This window comes from Protopterus annectens, chromosome 11.part0, assembly GCF_019279795.1.
Source record: "Protopterus annectens isolate FY-2018-M chromosome 11.part0, PAN1.0, whole genome shotgun sequence".
Lineage (NCBI taxonomy): Eukaryota > Metazoa > Chordata > Ceratodontiformes > Protopteridae > Protopterus > Protopterus annectens.
This window is the reverse complement of record NC_056745.1, coordinates 521020304-521041100: the sequence shown is the minus strand read 5'-3', so window position 1 is coordinate 521041100 and position 20797 is coordinate 521020304. Positions and strand designations below refer to the sequence as shown.

The 20797-nt window shown below is 40.4% G+C and overlaps 1 protein-coding gene across 1 annotated transcript in view; it reads right to left on the bottom strand.

The window, feature by feature from the left end:
- AUH (AU RNA binding methylglutaconyl-CoA hydratase) overlaps positions 1-20797 on the bottom strand; it is a 1941763-nt gene that overhangs the window by 1411748 nt on the left and 509218 nt on the right. Inside the window, exon 4 of the mRNA XM_044088029.1 lies at positions 3748-3834. Within this exon, the coding sequence (XP_043943964.1) occupies positions 3748-3834 (87 nt within the window). The remainder of the gene's footprint in view (positions 1-3747; positions 3835-20797) is intronic.

Here is a 20797-nt window from a genome sequence, read left to right as displayed (position 1 = left end):
TTCCAATTATCCTTATTCTGAGTCATCAGTATTGCATATCTACAGCTAATGAAGTATGACTTATTGCTAAAAGACCTGTGTGTCACTGTACATTCAAAAAACAGTGTGTTGTAATACTATTATGTCCTTAGAAACAATCTGCAGCGTTCCCATTAAGTCTTGATCAAAATAAAATAATGTTTGCAAATTGTTGAAGAGGTCTATATTGCCAGTCAGTGGCTGGGTCTCCCTGGTTGTGTCAAATATGCATTTGCTGTGGGACTGTTGCTCTAACTTAAAATACTTGAAACTAACAAACTGTGTCCACTGAGTACAACTAAGTTTTGTTTTAGACTTCCTCCAAGACATCCAGATCAATGAAAAAAAAATTAACATTCATCAGTGAGGAACTATCATCCCTCCAGTCAAAAAAAAATACTGCCATCAAAAGTCACAAAGCATTTGACTCCACATCAAAAATTTTGAGTACACTGCTTTGTGATATAAAGATTCCAGTCATCAAGAAAGTATACAAGGTCAAAATTTATGACAACTCTTGAAGCAGAATAAACACTTAACATGCACAGGAATTTCCTATTTGACATTACCCCTTGTCATGTTCCACAACTGTCGCTTCCAAACCAGGTTAGTGATCATGTGACTCTGTGGCCTTGTACTGTACTGTCAGTCCTACAGGTTTCAGAAAATATTATTAAATTTGGTGTGCCTCTTCCCCTACACCATGCAATATTCTGCTCCTTTTTGAGTTCAGTACTGAACCATATCCTCAGTTATTCTACTCTTTGCTTAAAGAATGAACCACATCCACAGTTAACGTACTGTAAAGTTCCTCCATAGTGTTGAAATCATGGAAAACTACAGAGCATGTGACATTAGTGAATGTAAAACCTATAATTTAAGAAGCTAATAGCTGAAAAATAAATGCATAAAGCAAATGCAATATGAAAACTACAAAAGCAGCCACACAGAAAGAAGCTATTAGGTCTGTTGAAGTTTCTGTACCATAATAGCAAATACAGCACTACACTTACATTTCATCTTCACTAAACCTAGCATATGTAATAAATGAGAGCTAAAAACTTTGCTGACATAAAATGAACAAGTGGTCAGTTCTGATGTAATGTCTTTGGTAATGAAACTGGGCAGATATGGATCATGGCTTCATAAATAATGAGTTTTATGACACCGAGACTCAGTATGTCACAAATACAGACTGTAAAACACATGTATATTGTAAATAAACAAATCTGCAATAAATTTACAAAAACAGCATTTTTGCAGGGGGTCATGCTTCACACTTAACTATCCTTAGATCAAGGCTGCACAAACACAGTAAACTAAAAGTAAAGATACAGTCATTCGCTTTTTTTTTTTTGCTCTGGGTTACCCAGCCTCAGGGTTAGTATGAAATGCAACAGAATGAAACATCAGTTATGCAACAATCCACCAAAACATACTCTGCACTTTTCAAGTACTGACCAAATAAAACAAGAGAAAAGTAAATATATAATGAATTACAGCTTCAGCATCAGTCACATAAAACCAGTACTGAACATGCACAGCTCATTAACATTTGTAAATAACGGGGAAGCTTGGTCATCTTTTCAGTATGTACACAGCACTGCTAGTGAAAAAAACACAATTTTGTCAAGTATATTAATTTGGTAGTAGGCAATTCAACCAAAAACTGTTTGGTGAAACTGCTTTCTGAGGCACTTTAATTGAAAATTCTGTCTTCTGAGGGAGAACTTTGATGGAGTTTTTATCCTTAGCTACATGGTGCAGTGACTCTAGAGTTAAATATATTGTTTGACAAAGTGGAGGGGGGCGCAGAAAGCATTCAGTCTGCTATTGAGATGAATGCACATTCTTTCTTAGGTAGAAAGTACTTTCAACTAAATGGCCTCCAAGTGATCATCCAAGATCCTCCCAACTTCAAAAACAGATAAATTCTCAAGAAGCTGTAAAACAACTCCCCCTCCCTACATGGATCAATTAGTTACAATGAACTGTAAGATGATGACTTTCAAAAATAAATCATAGGCCCAGGAAACTCTTCTTTGACAGACAGAAATGAATAAATAGAATGAAATTCATTTGCTATTTTATACCTTTCAGGAAGTGAGGAAATGTTGCATGTTGTAGCAAAGGTACCAGCACCAAAGAATAAAAAAAGAAAATCTGTTTCCTTTATAATTCTGTTTCTACAGTAAAACTCAACTTATAGAAATGTAGAAACCACTTATTATTTGGATTCCAGCTTTATGACATTCTTGTCAGACGTTATGCTGAGACAAAATTAAAGTGGCTTCCTGTTACTATGTTGGCAAACCACTGGCACGTACAAACCTGGACAAGGAGATCAAGGATTTCAGGAAAGTGACTAAATCATTCAAAATATCTGCTTGGCTTCCAGAATGATAGAGTGGCTGGCAAATCAGTGCTGCAAACAGATTTATATATGAGGGATGTGCCCAGGTGGTCATATGCATGAGAGTGAGCACTTCCTTCACTTGTTTTCTGCCATTTCAGTGGTAACATTATCCAGTGGGCACTCCCACCTACTTTAGCACACTGTCTTTGACCCATAAACCTCACTTAGCAAGAAGCTTGACTTGCTGTGGAAAATGCAGTATTGCCTTTCTCCATCTACATTTCGGCACTTTGTCTGAGCACCTAGTTTGCCTGTTTGCTCTCGTATAAATCTCAGCCATCCTCTTTAGGGATCCATCAATTAGCCTGCTCCATCAAAAGAGTTTTGAAGGCAAAGGGTGAGGAAACAGAAATTGGTTCAGGTCTTCTTTCTGTGTCCTACTCTGCATTAAACTGTAGTCTAGCCACACAGATATATTGTTCAAGTGTTTCAATGACTCATGACTTGATTAGCTCATTTAAGTAAAATAATTTCGGTCAACAAATGTTTTAAATTATAAAGAGATTCTGCAACCGCAAAATGAGTTATCTTTGTTTGGGAGTGGCCTGCATGGGGGCGAGACTTGCTCTTACATATATTGATTAGAGCCAATTTGTTTAAAGGGTTTGTCAAGACATGACTCCAAGAAGGATTAATCAATTTAATAACTCATACCTGCTCAGCATAGTGAATGTGGCACATCTTCTGCCTGCCAAAAATGGGGGACATACAAAACCTACTCATCCTGTCTACATGACAACTGTGATCCACAGCTGTTGCCTCCCTTACCCATCAGACCCTGGATGGCAGAAAGAAGAAAAGAACATGCCAAAACATAAGTAATTATTCAATGGCTGCAGAAGTGTAGGGAATGGAAGTTAAAACACATGCAAAAAAAAAAAAAAAAATCAGCACTTTCATACCACATCATTTAATATGTGGTATGCTATTCTCTATATGTTCAGGTTATCACACAGCATATGTAAAACACATTTGCAATTTAGTGCCATATGCTTTGTACAGATGTATAGTGAGGACAGATAAATTAGTTATAAAAAGTGATAGAATTTATTACTGATACCTACGGTGATGACTAGATACCTATAATTAGGGGTACACATGGAACACAGAGAAAAGGATCCCTTGTTTAAAACTTCCAGTTAGAGTAATACAAAAAAATGATATGTATTCCAAATGAGACATACCATGTAGCATAATTCCTGCTTAAAAATAAGGGCATTTTATTTTTTGTACTGTTTTTGGTTGATTTTGGGCTCCTGAATAAAACTTACCATTTTAAACTGAAAACCGCTGTAGTAATTGTGTTTACTTACCAAGCTCATTCAACATCGCCCTGCTTTGGGACACAAATGGGCCGACTTCACTGGGATGCATTCTTGATCTTTCCTTCAAATCAGCACCTAAAGATTATGTTTGAAATATGACAGTAAGCAAAGCAATATTGTATGACAATAAGAAAAGCAATATTTAAAAATACTTACTTTAAATGGCATACAAGAATAAAATTACTACAGTAGAGAGTCGATTATCCAAACTAACTGGGACCTAGGTTAGTTTGAATAATTAAACTGTTTGGATAATCAAACATATAATTGAACCTGATAAAAAAACTTCAAAAGCTACAAGCTCAAAAAACATACACAAGTGAATACATATAATGTTTACATATTCAGACTTTATGATTTTTTCCTACCCGAAAACTTTGGAAGGCTGCATTCAGATAACTGGCGTTTCTGATAATTGACATTTGGATAATCGACTCTCTACTGTACAAGACTCTTACAGGTTGAATATGGTTTCCCTTTGGATTTTATATCTATCCTCTTGGTTCCATGCCTATCAAGAGCAGAAGCCCTGACTACAGTAATCCACAGAAGTAACAAAAGTAAAACTCTTATCTAAGCCAGGTGGGCTCTGACATTAGCTGGTACAAACATGGAATATCATGCTATTTTCACAAGCTCTATAAGAGTGCAAAGTCTGGGGAATGGAGCATTTTCTGATCCATGCATGGACTCCAAGAATCTTTAATTATAATCTTCCTCATGAATTTACGTAGAGCTGACAGTGTTTCTACCCACAAAACAGTAAATGATCTTTTAACAACCATGACTAATGTTCCAAAGTAGACCTACACTATATAACTCATACTTTGGGACTCAATGCAGACATAATTACTGTCTTGCACTGGATTCAGCACATAAGTTTATAGGTACTTACTAGGCTATTTATCTGTGAGGATCTTAAGAAGCCTACATTCCCATGGTAGTTTTTTGGCCCTTGTGTTTCACGTATGAGTAACCCATAGGTGGACCGAACAATGATATGGTGGATAATTACATTTTGCCCCTATTCATGAGGGGCTTGGGAGCTAAACTGGGGGTGTCCTTGCAGTTTCCCATTCAATCATCCAAATTATGTTTGAACAGAGCAAGAGAAGTATTTTGCTTTATGTTGAGTAGAAGATGGTTCCATAGAAGTGGTATTCTTTGTGATAAATATCTATCCTCCTACATTTCCAACAATTACTTAGAAGACAATTTTTATAATTAAAGCCTGTGCTAGTTATTTTTAGAACCAACATATTTACTGACTTATAATTTTCCATTCCAGTACTTGCGTTTACTTATCACATTCAGTAAAACCAGATAATTTTCCTTTCTAATGTTTGAAATTTTATAGCATGTTCTGTGTTACCTTATAATATCCCATTCATTCACATCATTCCAATTTTTCTAACAGGAAAATACTCTAAATGAATAACAGAAATGTGTAATTTCAAATTTTACATAAGGAATAACAGAAATGTGTAATTTCACAAGCTGCTGGGATACGCACATTAAAAGAGACAGTGACCTGAATTTTATGCAAATTCTACAGTACAGTAAACTGCTAATCAGCCCCATACAGCTGATGCTATCAAATGTTCATTTGAAGATAGCAACCCAAAGTGATGACAGTCTTGTTCCAAACACATTAAAACCAAAAACACTGATGAAGTAAAATATTGATACATAAATTACAACTAGAGAGAGAAGGAAGGAGGGGAAAATCAAGCAAATTAAAAACTAAATTTACATTCCACCAAAGATCTCATAAATGAAACAACATCTCTTAATGGCTTGTGTCAATTTGAATGTATGAGAGAAGTGTTTTGTTATCATTCTGTATTAAAGAAACAACAGAAACAGGAGATCTGCTACACAAAATGTTAAAATTGGTATTTACGTACCTGGTTCTGCAGCACACAAAGATAAAGCCCGGATTATAATCCAGTTGATCTAAATTTGAGCTTTGGCTTGGATGCTGGAAAAGCAAGAGGGGGGAAGAGGAGGGAGTGGCAAATGTTGGCTCATCCATTCTAGGGGGAGGGTGTAGTGGCTCCTGGTCAGCCATGTACTCTGATGCAAGCAGAGGCTGCATAGAGGCCCACTGACAGAGGGCATAAGCATGGCTTCCCACAGCAGTGGGAAGTCTGTGTGTAAGGCCATATGCCAGGTGGGGGGTGAGAGGTACTGGAAAGCCTGTGGTTATGTGGTGCCAATATCATAAGGGGAATGGGTTAGGTGTGACTGTGGGAGGGGAAAATGCCATAACTGCCTGTGCCCATGAATGAAACCTTTCACAGAGAACTGCAAGGAAAAGTTCATCTTCAGGTCATACTCTTACGAATAATCAGACTGTCCTCACTGGTGGGACAGGCACCCCAATTATTGTCAGGACAAGAAGAATAACATCTTCTATGGGCTTCAGTCTGATGAGGGGTCATTCAGACTCACTTGACCTCAGTGAGGGGATGTTCACTTCAATACTGAGAAAGCAGATTGGTTGGGCATAGGCAGAATTAAGAAAAGAAACACCGTCACAGCTACCTGAATGATGGTTCCCTGCAGACAGCTCTTACCCTGAGCTTAGGTGAAACTCCCCTTCATAATGGAACAAACACCTATGTCTAATACGGGGAAGTCGTAATGGTCAGTAGGTATGAGGAAAATCACACAGTGGAAATAAATTAAACCCGTCATAAGAAAATATACGCAAGGTGATGTCAATATAACTCTATGTAGCTGAAGTGATAAAGAACTGCCAGTGAACCCAAAGTCTCAAATGTGCTCCTGCTGTTTAAACTGATGAGAAAAAGGGTGGCCATAAATGCAGAGAAGAAAATGAGGCCAATATTTCAATTGCTTGTTCCCAGTCATTACGAACTTTAGAGCCAGCCTGCTGAATTCTGCAAGACACAATGGTCTACTCTTATATGGACTTGTAGGAGTAATGTATGATGTTATGATGTACAATGTATGCTATATGTATGATCTTCTAGCCAGCACAAATCTGTCTTAGAAGTGACAGCTGCAAAACAAAGGTGATTTTCAAGCAAAGGTCCCAAACTCTTATCCTGTTCTCTCTGTCATTTGTTTTCATGGGCTTAGGCAGCAGAAACCTGCAAACTCCAATGCTAGGTCCTAGCCACAACTTTTTTTTCTGAAGCATCTACATGTTCCTTCAGCATTACTTGGAGCAAGCAAGGCACTAAGATTAGGGTTACCACCTGTCTGTTTTTATGTAGGACAGTTTGTATTTGGACAGTTGTGTCCAGCAGAAAAAATTGCAAAAATAACAAATCTCCCGATGCTTTAGGACAAAAATAAAACAGTTACTTTGCAACTCAGGCACCTTAATATTATACGAAACAACAGAAACAAATTCCACATGGGAGGGAGAGCTTTTATTTTTGCAGAAAAGTGAAATCCGGTCCTTTGCACTCACTGTGGGTATAGTGTGTCCTGCAGAATTTCACATCTTCATAAAAAAATGCCCCACTTTAGCTATCTTAGAATGTGGAAACTGTAAATAAGATACTTCAGAAAGAAAATCTTAGTACTGTTGAGTTGTTTGCAATAACATTCCAGCAATGGGAAACAGACTGAAGAGTCGTAGGGTACTAACAAAAACAGCTGCAACTTTATTAACTAAGTAGATTTTAGACCGTCAAAACAAGGTAGTTGTGCTTTAGTAATAAAATGAAAATCAATAAGGAGAAGAAATATGGTGGTTTGCACCATTTACACAATCAATTAAAGACAGGACAAGTCATAAACAATGATTATTAAAGACCCAAACTCACAGGCTACTGTGGCTGCCTATTCTAATGGGCAGGATCCAATCAAAAAACAAAGAGCCGAGGGTCTGAGTTACACCTACTGTAGATGGAAGAATACAGGTTATGCACTCAAGACATGTTTCATTGACAGGACACTTACGTAACTCAAACAATGTCAGGCCTGAATATTGCAAGAGCAAGGTACCCATAACATCAAATCACTTCAGAGGTTGCAGCAGCTCATGGGGAAAAGTAAATTTGTGTGTCTCACTGATAAAACAGGAGACACGATCAAATAACCAGTTATACTGCTGAACAGTCGTTGCGCCAGAGTAAGCCTTATCTTCACACTATGAGGTCTTTGACAGCTCTGTTCATCAGTCTAGAGCAGTACAGTTAACATAACTCAGCACCAGCTCTGTTAGCAAACAGGCATAAAACCCTGGCTATGATCCAGGTAATCGAAGTTTGGGTAGGCATCTTAAGTATAAGCTAGAACCAGCACAGAGGGGACAGAAGTGATGTGGTTTAACTGGCTCACCTCTTCCTGGGGGTGGGGGATAATGAAGGAGTACATCGCTGTCGGGCACATATTCCCGTGGATGAATTCCTGGTGAAAACCAAAGTTTCCACAACACCACTGAACTTGAGGAGGGCAGGATTCTCCTGGCAGGTTATCTCATTTGTGAAAGTGAGTGACACTCCTTCACTGACATCCTAGGAATTTTAGTGGACGTGTGCAGAGGGGTACGATCATAAAAAGAAAAAACAAGCTGCCTTTCATAGCTGCTTCACTGATGGCCCACTTAGTCAGCTTTTGTCCAAGTGAGGGGCAAGAAATGCACCGGAAGACCAGCAGATGATTTTTGTCAACAGGCAACAGTGGTAAAAACAAGGGAAACAAAGGCATCTAACATCACTCAGTGTAACAATCCGTGTGGCTATGAGGAAAAAGGAACTCCAGTGCTATCCTATTCACATAGGCAGCTTCAGTTAATGAAGGCAGTAGATGTCTATCTTAAGCGCTCTTTCATCATGAACTAACAGAACTTTTGCAATATTTGTTTTGGCTTCTTTGTTATCAGTTCTTAAATTGCAGCATTTTTTAATGTGTCACCCACTGACAAATGGCAATGCTACTTAACTTGATTCAACTAAACAACAAAATGAAATATGAAACAGATGTATACATAAAAAGCAATGCACATGATTTATCACCTGTCCTCTGCATGAATCAATCTGTTCAAATGATGTGAAATGATCCAAAGAAGTACAAGGGATACTGGTTGCTAGGCCAGAGCCAGCAAACCAGTTAAAATCAATGAAGTCAGACCAGCTTGTCTGAACTAGCTACAGCTGGACATTTTGCTACTTACACTCCCCTATGTAAGTGTGTGTGTGGGTGTGTGTGTGTGTGTGTGTGTGTGTGTGTACTCCTGAGACCTCTGTTGTGAGTTTACATTCCAGATACAGTAGAGAAAGGCTGACTGGTAAGTATGAATCTGGTATTTTCCAATGCCCAGCACTGCTGCCTGAGAGGAACACCAGCACTGCATGCCACATATGGTAAACGTAAGGCACAGAAGTCAAGAAGATGCAACTCAGAGTACATTCGCTACAGTGGTACAAACAAGTAATACAGAGCACTAAGAGAGCCATATTACTGTACAGTAAATATGGGTGAATTAACATCAAACTATGGTTGCGCAACATATGTTTTTTTACAAACATGCTGCTCAGTCAAGCAGGTAATACTAGGATTTAAACTAAAACAGAAATTCATACTAATTTCTCATCAATGAATATTGTTGCATTTTCTCCTTTTGTCTACATAATACTCTTTAAATGTCTTGCTCACATTTTTAGTTTATATAGTTCAGTATTTTTCACTATTGTATGCTGTTTGATTTTTTAATGGAGTCTTTGTGGGGAGAATTTAACAAAAATATGCCATTACTGTATGACAGGTGTTAAACCTGCAGTAGAGTGATGTAATGCCCTAAGCTACAGGGATATTTTGATCCAGACAGCTAAAAAATGTGTTTGTTTATTTTACGTTTGTTAACCAGGGGTGTCTGACTGGGCCAAAGACCCTTTTTCAGCAGAGGCCCGGGGAGAAAAGCTCCACACAGAAAGACAATTACGGTTAAATGTAGGTGTTTAAACAGTATTACAATACATATAAATTTAAAATAGACATTTTTACAGTGGTATGGAGACAGCACAATACAGGGAAAAAGGAAAAACAGTCACTCGACCGCAGGGAGGACATGCAGACTCCATACAGAAGGTGCTCCAGCCAAGAACTGAACGGGAGGTTCCCCAGTTCAAGTCTCGGCTGGAGCATCTTCTGTGTGGAGTCTGCATGTCCTCCCTTCGGTCGAGTGACGTTAAAGATATGCAGGTAGGTGCGAGCGGGAATGGGCGTGCCTTCGTTGAAGGTTGGGCATCGGGCTGGCAACTCAGCACCATAAAATCCACTGCCAATCATGAGCGGACCGGAGTTCCGCTGTGGCGACCCCTAACCGGGAAAAAACGAAAGACTTTATTAATAATAATAATAATAATTAATAAAATTACATGTATTTCAGTTGTGGTTTGAAAAAAACACAATGTGAACATAGTACATTAGATTGTCTTTGCAGTAGTATGAAGACAGCCCAGAAGAGGATAATAAACCTTCATTAGTCATATAAATCTTGACATAGTTTCGTGGTAATCATTTGTAATTAGAACAGTGGTAGTACTAGTTAATGTCATTGGTTTGAAAGTAGTAAATATTTAACTTGATGGGGTCAGTATATGTGAGTGAGAGTGAGCGTTTAGAAAGGTGTGATGGGCATAGTAAAGGTGCCTTGTCTGATTGCTCTAGCCTGGGGAGCAGCCATAGCACAGCCAGCTTTGCTTCAGATGTTGACTGGTAAGGTTTTTACAGTAGACTTTAGTAGATGTGTTTTTAATGCTAATGGGGAGGGTGCTCCCCTTTTTAGCAAATGTAGTACTATATAGTGAGTCTCCAAAGCTATTATTGCTGTTGGTGACTTCTAGTAATAGTTTGCTTGATGACCAAAGAGGCCTAGTGGCTATATGCTGTTGTACTAGGTTTTAGAGGATAGGACACTTATTAGGGAAGTAATAGAGTGACAGAGGCAGAGATGATTATAAGTTAGTAGGTTGGGAAGTTCAAGCCAGTGATGCTGGTGCAGAGCAGTACAATGATGGGTGCTATATGAGCAGTTAGCAGCAAAGCGAGCAATTCTGTTGCAACAGGCTTCCATTTTGCTTAGGTCAGTTTTGTTCAGATTAGTTAGAATGGGGGATGCATAGAGTAGGGTGGACAGAAGTTGGGAGCGAGCAATGGCAGATCTTTTATTGCTGGTGAGAAATGGTTTAATGCGGTAGAGTGATCCCAGTTTGGCATGTACTTTTTTATAGTTAAGTTGAGATGTCTATCAGACTTTAGGTGGGAGTACATGGTTATTCCTAGTAGCTTAGCCTGTGCCACTGGAATGACTGGAGTGGAGGTTGTAGAGTGGATGGTGAATTGACTGCTACTGGTATTTTTGTTAGAACTGTTTATAATCATTAGTTGTGTTTTCTTAGCACTGATGATAAGTTGGGCTTTGGTAAGGTAATTTTCTGCATCAGAGAATGGTAATTGGGTTGTTTGCAGGAGGGTGAGACTATTTAGTGCAGCACAGATTAAGGTAGTATCATCTGCGTATTGAATGACAGACGCATGCTGTGTGGAGGTATGGAGGTCGTTTGTGAAAATTGTGAAAAGTAGTGGACCTAAGATAGACCCCTGAAGGACTCCTGTAGTTATGGGTAATAAAGGTGAGAGAAAATTTTCCCATTTTACAGCCTGGCATCTGTCAGTTAAGTAGCGATGGAAACAGGTTAGTGCGGACTCTGATAGGTTATATTTGTTTAGTTTATTTATCAGGATTTGGTGGGATACTGTGTCGAGTGCTTTGGACATGTCCAGAAAGAGAGTTGACACCTGCAGGCCTTTATTTTTACGTTGGTTTATTGTGTCTGTGAAGCAGAGAAGGGCTGTAGTGGTGCTATGGGCGGGTCTGAAATTGTGTTGAGTAGGGGGACAGGATATTGTTGTCTATGAGGTATTTTAGAACCTGGGTATGAATGCATCTTTCTAAGATTTTAGCCAGGGGGGAGAGTATTGCAATGGGCCTATAATTATTAAGTTCAGCAGAGGTTCCCCCCTTTGTTTATGGGAATAACATGGGACACTTTTCAGAGACTGGGAACGTAGTTTTCAGCAATAGATCTGTTTATGGGGGGTGTTGATATGGATTGCAATAGCATCTGCTGTGAATTTTAAGACGTAGTTAGGGAGTAGGTCAGCTATGGTTGATGAGGTTTTAGTCTGGACAGCATACTTTTGATAGAGCTGGTGGGGACTGCTTTGAGGGTACAATATGCATTACTATTGTTTGTGGTGGGAGGGATAGTGAGTTTAGAATTGTCATGTGATACTACGGACAGAATTGAGTTAACGAAGTGGGAGTTGAATTGTGTTTCAGTGGAAACTTTAGTATTGGGAGTGGTTGGTTTGGGGGTAGACGTTTGGGTGGATTTTAGCAGCTGGTTTACACTTTTCCAAAATTTTGGGGGATTGTGCTGGTATTTAGTTTGCAAGGTGGTATAATAAGATTTTCATCCTGCCTAATGCATGTTTTGCACTATTTTGAAATAATATACATGCAGTGGTGCAGTGGTTAGCATTGCCGCCTCACAGTAAGAGGTTCTCTGGTTCAATTCTCGGCAGGGGTGCCTTCTGTTTGGAGTCTGTATGTCCTCACTGCAGTCACATGGGTTTCCTCCAGGTGCTCCAGTTTCCTACCACGTTCCAAAGACATGCAGTAGGTGGACTGGACACTCTAAATTGACCATAGGTGAGTGTGTGTGCTGGAGTGAGTGGTGTGAATGAACTACCATGGTAGGGCTAGCCACCCGGTGGTGAATAATCCTTGGCTCAAGATGACTGTCACTGTGGAAGTGATACCCCATCCCATGAGCAAAATGGGAAAAGAGGTTGAGGATGGATCAAGACAATGGCACTGACTTTGGTTAAAGATCACACTAGCACAGTAATATGGAATGTGGGACTCGGTATGCTACATTTTTATGCTATCCATTAGCAACAGCTGGAATAGGGATAGCTTTAAGGGTAAATATTTAGGTTCAGTAATACAATGAGACATGTACCCATATGCTTAGAGCATGGCGCTCAACTTTTGCTTCGACCTTACAGCTGTCGGAAGGCATAAAGGAGAAAAAAGAGCAGGCTAGCCAATTATGCCTTCCCAATCCAAAATTCAGGTAATAAAACTGACCAAATATGTTTGGCTGAAAACATATATCAAACACAAAACAAAAAAATCCACCCAACAACACTGCACTTCAGAGAAAGTAAAATATCAGTTTTAATTGGCTAGTTTTAACAAATCTGATTTAGGTAAGGAACAAAACGAATTCACTTACAGTTAAAACAACAACAGTTGTAAGTGCTAATTTAAATGATCTCTATTGTTTTACTCAATTTTCAAAGCATTTAAGCAACAGTTTACCTGAAAAATTACTCTTCTTGTCTGTTCCTTGGTTTACTGATCTGCTCTGATTTAAATCACCTTGCAGAAGAATGAACTGACCAGGGACTTAGATGTTCGGTATTCGTCTGCACTTGAGAGTTACTTTTGCTGTGCTTTTCCATTAAGAATTTCCGGAGTCATCCATCTTGTTGCAGAAGGTGTTTGCCCAGTTTCTCTAAGTTTGGACACACTCCAGTGAACTGAAGCTGTAGTCATTTACTGGCCAGAGGGCATAGGAGTTAGTTTTCAGTTTACTGTCTGTGGATATAAAGTAGGCATGTTTATGCAGAGCTGCTCACTGCACAGCAGTGTTTAGCAGTGCCCTGTGTAGTAGCAAACGTTTAGACTGTAAAATTTAGCTAAAGCTAGCACTTAGGACTTTAATCTGTAAAACATTAAGGCTTTTAGTGGAGTAAAACTTACGGCAGCTAGTTAGCGTGTTGAACAGCATTAATAACAAATCATAACACTACCTAAAAGCTAACCTTAATTCCAGACAGCACACTGGTGAACCCTGTAAACCATAATAGACCAACCATAACACAAGTCCTGACAATATGGATATGCACTTTCCTAATGCCTCTGAGGTCAGCATGGAAGATATGGGCATCCTGAAAGAAAGTGTAAACTGTATCATGTACTCTGACAGCCTTTTAACCCTTAAATAAACTAACACATTATACTAGAGATGTACATATATAACTTCCTTAGAGGCTAAAATCTTATTTACTAACAAGACTGTCAAGAAGATGCACTCTACATCCTAAATACATAAATACTGCTCACTAAACACATAGACCTTCTTACACTGAGGCATTTAAAAAAAGGAAACTTGCCAAACCTCAAAGACCTTCTAGCCATCTAACAGCAATACCTATCCTCAGCAGTCAGGAAAGCACATACGAAAACATCATCTAATGCCACACATAAGCCTACACCTAACAACCCCCAAAGAACAAACCCCATAAGGCAATCACTTTACTTAATACTCTTGTCATAGGAGATTCTATTGCACAACACACAAATACTCCTGTCATCAGGCTGGGCAAGGAGAAGACAATGGCTAGTTGCCTATCTGCAGCCAGGATCCTCAGTGTCATGCATGCACTCAGGTCAATGCACCACAGCTACCAGCATGATTCTATCATAGTGCATGTAGGTATAAATGACCTGAGATGTACCTCACTGGACTATATGAAAACAGACATTATGGATCTCTCTGAATATGTGTCACAGACAGGTATGCACCTTGCATTGAGCAGCATTCTAGTTTCACAAAGGAAGATACTGCAGTATGAAGAGAAAATTATTGATTTTAATAATTTGTTTTGTTTCTGGTGTCACTTCAGGTGGATCCAACAATGATCAGCAAGAGAGGATATGGTTAACAGACCACATTACTTGCCAAGGAGGATGCATGGAGGTGTAAATGACCTGAGATGTACCTCAATGGACTATATGAAAACAGACATTATGGATCTATCTGAATATGTGTCACAGACAGGTATGCATCCTGCATTAAGCAGCATTCTAGTTTCACAAAGGAAGATACTGCAGTATGAATAGAAAATGACTGATTTTAATAATTTGTTTTTTTTTCCTGGTGTCACTTCAGGTGGATCCAACAATGATCAGCATGAGAGGATATGGTTAACAGACCACATTACTTGCCAAGGAGGATGCATGGAGGTGTAAATGACCTGAGATGTACCTCAATGGACTATATGAAAACAGACATTATGGATCTCTCTGAATATGTGTCACAGACAGGTATGCATCTTGCATTAAGCAGCATTCTAGTTTCACAAAGGAAGATACTGCAGTATGAATAGAAAATGACTGATTTTAATAATTTGTTTTTTTTCTGGTGTCACTTCAGGTGGATCCAACAATGATCAGCATGAGAGGATATGGTTAACAGACCACATTACTTGCCAAGGAGGATCTGCACCTGTCTTGCCTGGGCTTCTGGATATTGGCTAAAACTTTATCTACCCCCTTAGAACCTTTTTTAGGCAATTTCAGAATGAAAAAACTACCAACATAGCAAACATATATACATCAAAGCAACTTCAACGTGCTACTGCTCAATGCTAGGAGCCTAAACAAGAAACTTCATACCCTAAAAGTTCTCCTTACTCTGGAGAATGCAGACATCTGTGCTGTTACCGAGTCTTAGTTTAAAGCCACAGAAATTATTCTGGCAGTACAACGTTACACTGCCTTCCACATATTTAGAACACCACCACAGACAGGGGCTAAAGGTGTAGGTGCCTCGATTTACATTAGAAACAAATACAGCCCCAGGTTAGTTAAACAGGATGATGCCCTACAGTTAATCTATGTCCAGGTCTCCATAGACAAGGTCCTGTACCATGTCCTGACCAGCTACAGGTCACCCTCTATGATCAAAAAAGCTCACAACTGGTACATGGACCTACAGAAGGCACTTAACTTCCAACCAAATACTCCATTCATGGGAGACTTTAATTACCCATCTACAGAATTGAAAATGTATACTTCCTCTAATTCACAGCCACAACATTTCCTGGACTTTGTCAACACAAACTCCCCGGCCCAGATAGTGTGCACTCCATCCAGGGGCTCAAACATACTACATCTGGTACTCACCAACATGGGATAGCGTTATATACACACACCACCACTCCATGTCATGACCTCATTAGTGAGGTTGGATCACAATATTGTATCCCTTGAAATAAAACTCAACCCAGAAAACCCAACTAAACAAGTAACAGTTATGAATGAATCTAAAGCTAATTACATTCTGTTAAGTGACAATTTGTAAAAATTCAAGGTTCCTGCAAAACCTGAGAACACAGCTGCCTATACAGAATTGTTCACAGAAACCTTATACAAACATGTAAATGGCTGCACTGAGGTTACCTACCCACTAGATCTAACACCAAAAACAAACCCCACTTGTGGAATCCTAACCTTAACAGGAAATAAAAAAGTCTTAGCCAAAATCTGACAGAGCAACTCTCACAGAAACAAGAGCCCTCTGATTCAACCTAACATGAAACTAAGAGGTCCAACAAGGCCAATTATGAGGTCAGGATAGCCCTCAGGTTATGGACAATCACAAAGCCTTCTTCAGCTATGTCAGGAACCTTAAAGGTAGCACACAGCAGTGTGTAGAACTGGTACTAAATGGCACAACCTTCTCTGGTCAGGGTAACACAGCAAATCATCTAGCTGATAACATTGATCTCAGACTTCAAACCCATCCCTCACACTACTCCCTATGAAATTCCTTCTAGAATACCCCCCCCCCAACTATCAACAGGAAGCAGGTCCCAGTGTTGCTCACTAAAGCCAGAAACACTGTTTCAATGGGCCCTGAAAATATCCCCAGTTGCTTCCCAAAGAGCCTCAAACATGGCCTTGCAGAACCACTACCAATGTTTATGGGTCTATGTTAAATGTTCGAGCATCCAAAATGTCGAACATTACATGGTCGAGACCAAATGTTAGACATTTGGATATTCGAACATCAAATTAAAGAAAACTAAAAAAAGAGAAAAAAACACTTTAACAGTGTAGGCAGGGGTGCAAGACCCTCTGCGCCCCACACACCCCCTGCTTATATATACCAACACCAAGACCACACTTCAATGCAGAAAAGGGATATTCTCCCTATCTGCACCGTACGGCGCCAGTGAAAGTCAGTCTTCGAACACTTAAAATTCCGAACGTTTGGTCTCGACCATGTAACGTTCGAAGATTTGTTATGGACCCTGTTTATCTACAGCCTCAAAACAAGTTATGTAAATGAAGGGCAGCAACGGTCATCCCTCTCAACGAGTATGGAACATCAACCGACCCCTGGAACTACAGACCCATCAGTCTGACAAGTCTAATATAAAAAGCCATGGAATAAATTATCATGGAAATCATTAACAAGGACATTGGCAACTTACAGACACTGGACCCATCCCACATTGACTATGTCAAGGGAAGGTCTTGCCTACTCAATCTGGTAGACTTCTTCGAGAGGGTCACTAACACTAAGAATGAGAGAAAAACAGTGCACACCACCTACCTTGACCTGACCAATGTGCTTAATACAATAACCCTGTGATGATATCAGCAAGTGCCAGCATAACCAGTGGAGGTTTGTAAAGAATGATGCCAAACTGATTTATACAAGATGCTTGTGTTACAAATGTATTAGAACTGCATGTTACTCATATATCAAACAGATTTTGTAAAGATGCTTGTGCTGAAAATGTATTTGTGAGCTATGCTTGTGTTGAAATGTATCAACAGTGTACCTTGCATAAATGAAGAGAAATGTACATGTATTATTGCAGACGAATTAAATGTATATGTTTTAATAGAGGATACTAGCACAACAGAGGTTACCTTTAAGAAAAATGAGGGAAATGTAAACGAGCTGTTAAATCATTAAAAGGCACCCCCCACAGTGTTGAAAAGGACTGGAACCTCTGGGTCTGGGGAAGAGCATTTGTCCATTAGCTCAATGAAAAGAGGGGTGGTCCCAGGCACTGTCACTCTAAGGGGATCCAGTATCTGTCTGCCTGGGATGACATGATTGACAGACCTCGATGCTTTGCCAGAGATGGCCTGCATCTGTCTCCCCTGCGCTTCCGGATACTGGCCAAGGCTCTTGCCACCCCTATAGTGCCTTTTTTGGTGGAGTTCCAAAGACCAAATTACCACCATAACAGCTACAAACAAATGCAATCTGAGGGTCATGCTGCTCAATGCCAGAAGTGTAAATTTCAAAATGCACTCACTCGAAGAGCTCCTTAAAATGGAGAACATCGACATTTGTGCTGTAACAGAGACCTGGTTCAAGGCAGCAGAAAGCACCCTTGCACTACCAGGCTATAACTCATTCCACACCTTTCGGCCCCAGAACTTGGACCGAAGTTCCAAAGGCGGGGGTGTTTCCATATTCATAAAGGAGGCATACATCTCCAGACTGGTAGCCCAACATAACGCATCAGAGATACTTCAGGTGCAGCTAACACTGGGTAAGACAATGATTCAGGTCATAGCCTGGTACAGGTCCCCAACCATGTCCCAAGACTCACACCCATGTTCCTAAGCACCCTGGAGAATATTAGGGTCCAACCTAACACACTCTTACTAGGCGATTTCAACTACCCCTCCATTAACTGGGAAAACTACTCATGTACCAATACACTTGCCCAGCGTTTCCTGGAGTTCATTAATTCCAATGCCCTGGACCAACTCATTCTTACCCCCACTAGAAGTAGCAACATCCTTGACCTGGTCATTACTAACATGGGTGACCATTACTCTACACTAATAGTCAGCTCCTCCCTTGGTAGATCCGACCACAAACTAGTCACCTTGGAAATCCACATCCCTCCCACCCCCGCAAAGGTAACCATCATGAAAAACTTCTCCAAAGCTAACTTTGGGCTCATAAAAACAGAGGTGGCTAACATCACGGCATCCATGCAAATGGAGAATAGTTGTATGACTGCCAAGTCATACACCAATGCACTGTACGAACACGTACACAAATGCATGAATCTCGCCATACCCAATAGAACTAAGATGCTCTCCTCCAAAAAAAGGAAGCCGATCTGGTAGTCCCCAGCCATAAACAAAATCTACAACAGAAGGAGGAAACTGATGCGGAATAAGGTGAAGTCCCAAGACTGGAAAAACTCCATTATCAGCCTCAACAAAAGGTTGAGATCCCTCATCAAATCCTCTAAAATTAACTATGAAAACAGAATTGCAGCAGATAGTAAAGACAACCACAAGGCTTTCTATAGTTATGTAAAGGAGCTCCACGGCAATACCCAGATTTGCTCTGAGCTACTGCACAATGGTACCTCCTATACTGAGCCAACAGATATTGCCAGTATACTGGCCGACAGATTCAGTGCCAACTTTACCCCCCCCCCCCAAAGGACCAATCACAATACCAGTAGATTGCCATGTACCCAGTATTACTGCTGCACAGGTTAAAACAGCACTGTCCAAGGCCAAGAATACAGCTTCTATGGAACCTGACAATATCCCTGGCTGTGTTCTACATGAACTAGAAAGTAAACTGGCACCTCACCTGTGTGCCCTGTTCAGTCACAGCCTCACCTCAGGCTTTGTCCTTACTGAATGGCGAACTGCTACAGCCATCCCTCTCCACAAAGGAGAAGCGACTACAGACCCTGGGAACTATCACCCCATTAGCCTGATGAGCCTGATATACAAAGATATGGAATGCATCACCATGGACCTAATAAACAAGGATATAGGGAATATCCAAACTCTGGATCCCACACAGTTTGGTTTTGTGAAGGGTAGATTATGCCTGCTCAGCCTGGTCAACGACTTTGAGTCAGTCCCATAGCTGTGGATAAAGGCAAGGTGGTTCATACAGCCTACCTTGATCTGGCCAAGGCTTCTGATACCATTCCCCACTCAGGAATCATAGAAAAACTCACTATGCTAGGCATCAACCCCTATATCACTAGGTGGGTTGTAAACTGGCTTAAAGATAGAACCCACAGTGTGAAAGTAGCTGACTCCAAGTCAGTCTGCCGACTAGTCACGAGTGGAGTCCCACAGGGTTCGGTCCTGGGTCCTCTCCTTTTTGGTATCTAATTCTCTGAAGTCCAGGCCAACACGAAGGGACTCTGGCTGACAAAGTTTGCAGACGATTACAAGTTGGGAGCTATTATCAACTCCTCAAGTGATGTTGACATCCTGCAGAATGGCCTCACTGAGACCAACGATTGGTGTCAGAACCATGACCTTAAGCTCAATGACAAAAAATGTGTCGTCATCCCCTTTGGGAAAAACCTGGTTCCCATGAAGTACCACACTGATAGTAGTCCACTGAACACATAAGGCGTTATAACAGATCTGGAAACACAGGTTGACAGCAACCTCTCTTTTTATCACCACATTGCCACTGTAGTCAGAAAGTCCTTATATGTGGCACATCTCATTACTAAGGGTTTTGCATCCAGGAAGAAAGAGGTCATTGTCTCTTTCTACTATTCCCTCCTTAGGCCAATCATTGAGTACAATGCCCCATTTGGCATGTACCTCACCAGACACCTGCAACAACTGAAGAGGTTGCAAAAGTACCTCACAAAGAGGATCCTTCCTATATGGGCAGCCTACTTAGAGGCGATCTCTGCTTGACTTATAAAGCCATGTTTGACCCAGCTCTGTTAGAAATGCTACATCTAAAGAAATCCTCTGCACCACATGCTCCAGAGACCTCAACCTCATTGCCACAATTAACAGAACATGCTGGAGGGACAGGTTCATAACCCAGAGACTGTCCATGCTATGGAATAGACTTCCCATACATGTCAAGCAGAGCACCTCTCTGACCCTCTTCAAGAGAAATCTTGATGAGTGGATGGGAAACAGAAAATTCACCCTGGGGATAACTCCAGTGGCTCTACATGACAGAGGCACTGGGAACTAAGGTCAGGTGGCACTATGCCAGGCCAGGGAAATCCTATGACTAGGCTTGTAAAGGCTCCAGGACCATTAGCCTAGTACACACCTATGAACCTATAAACATTTAGATGGGTACTGTGGCTGTCTGTGCTAACATCCTGTCTCAGCTTAAAAGGGGTGTACTGTGACAGCCTAGAG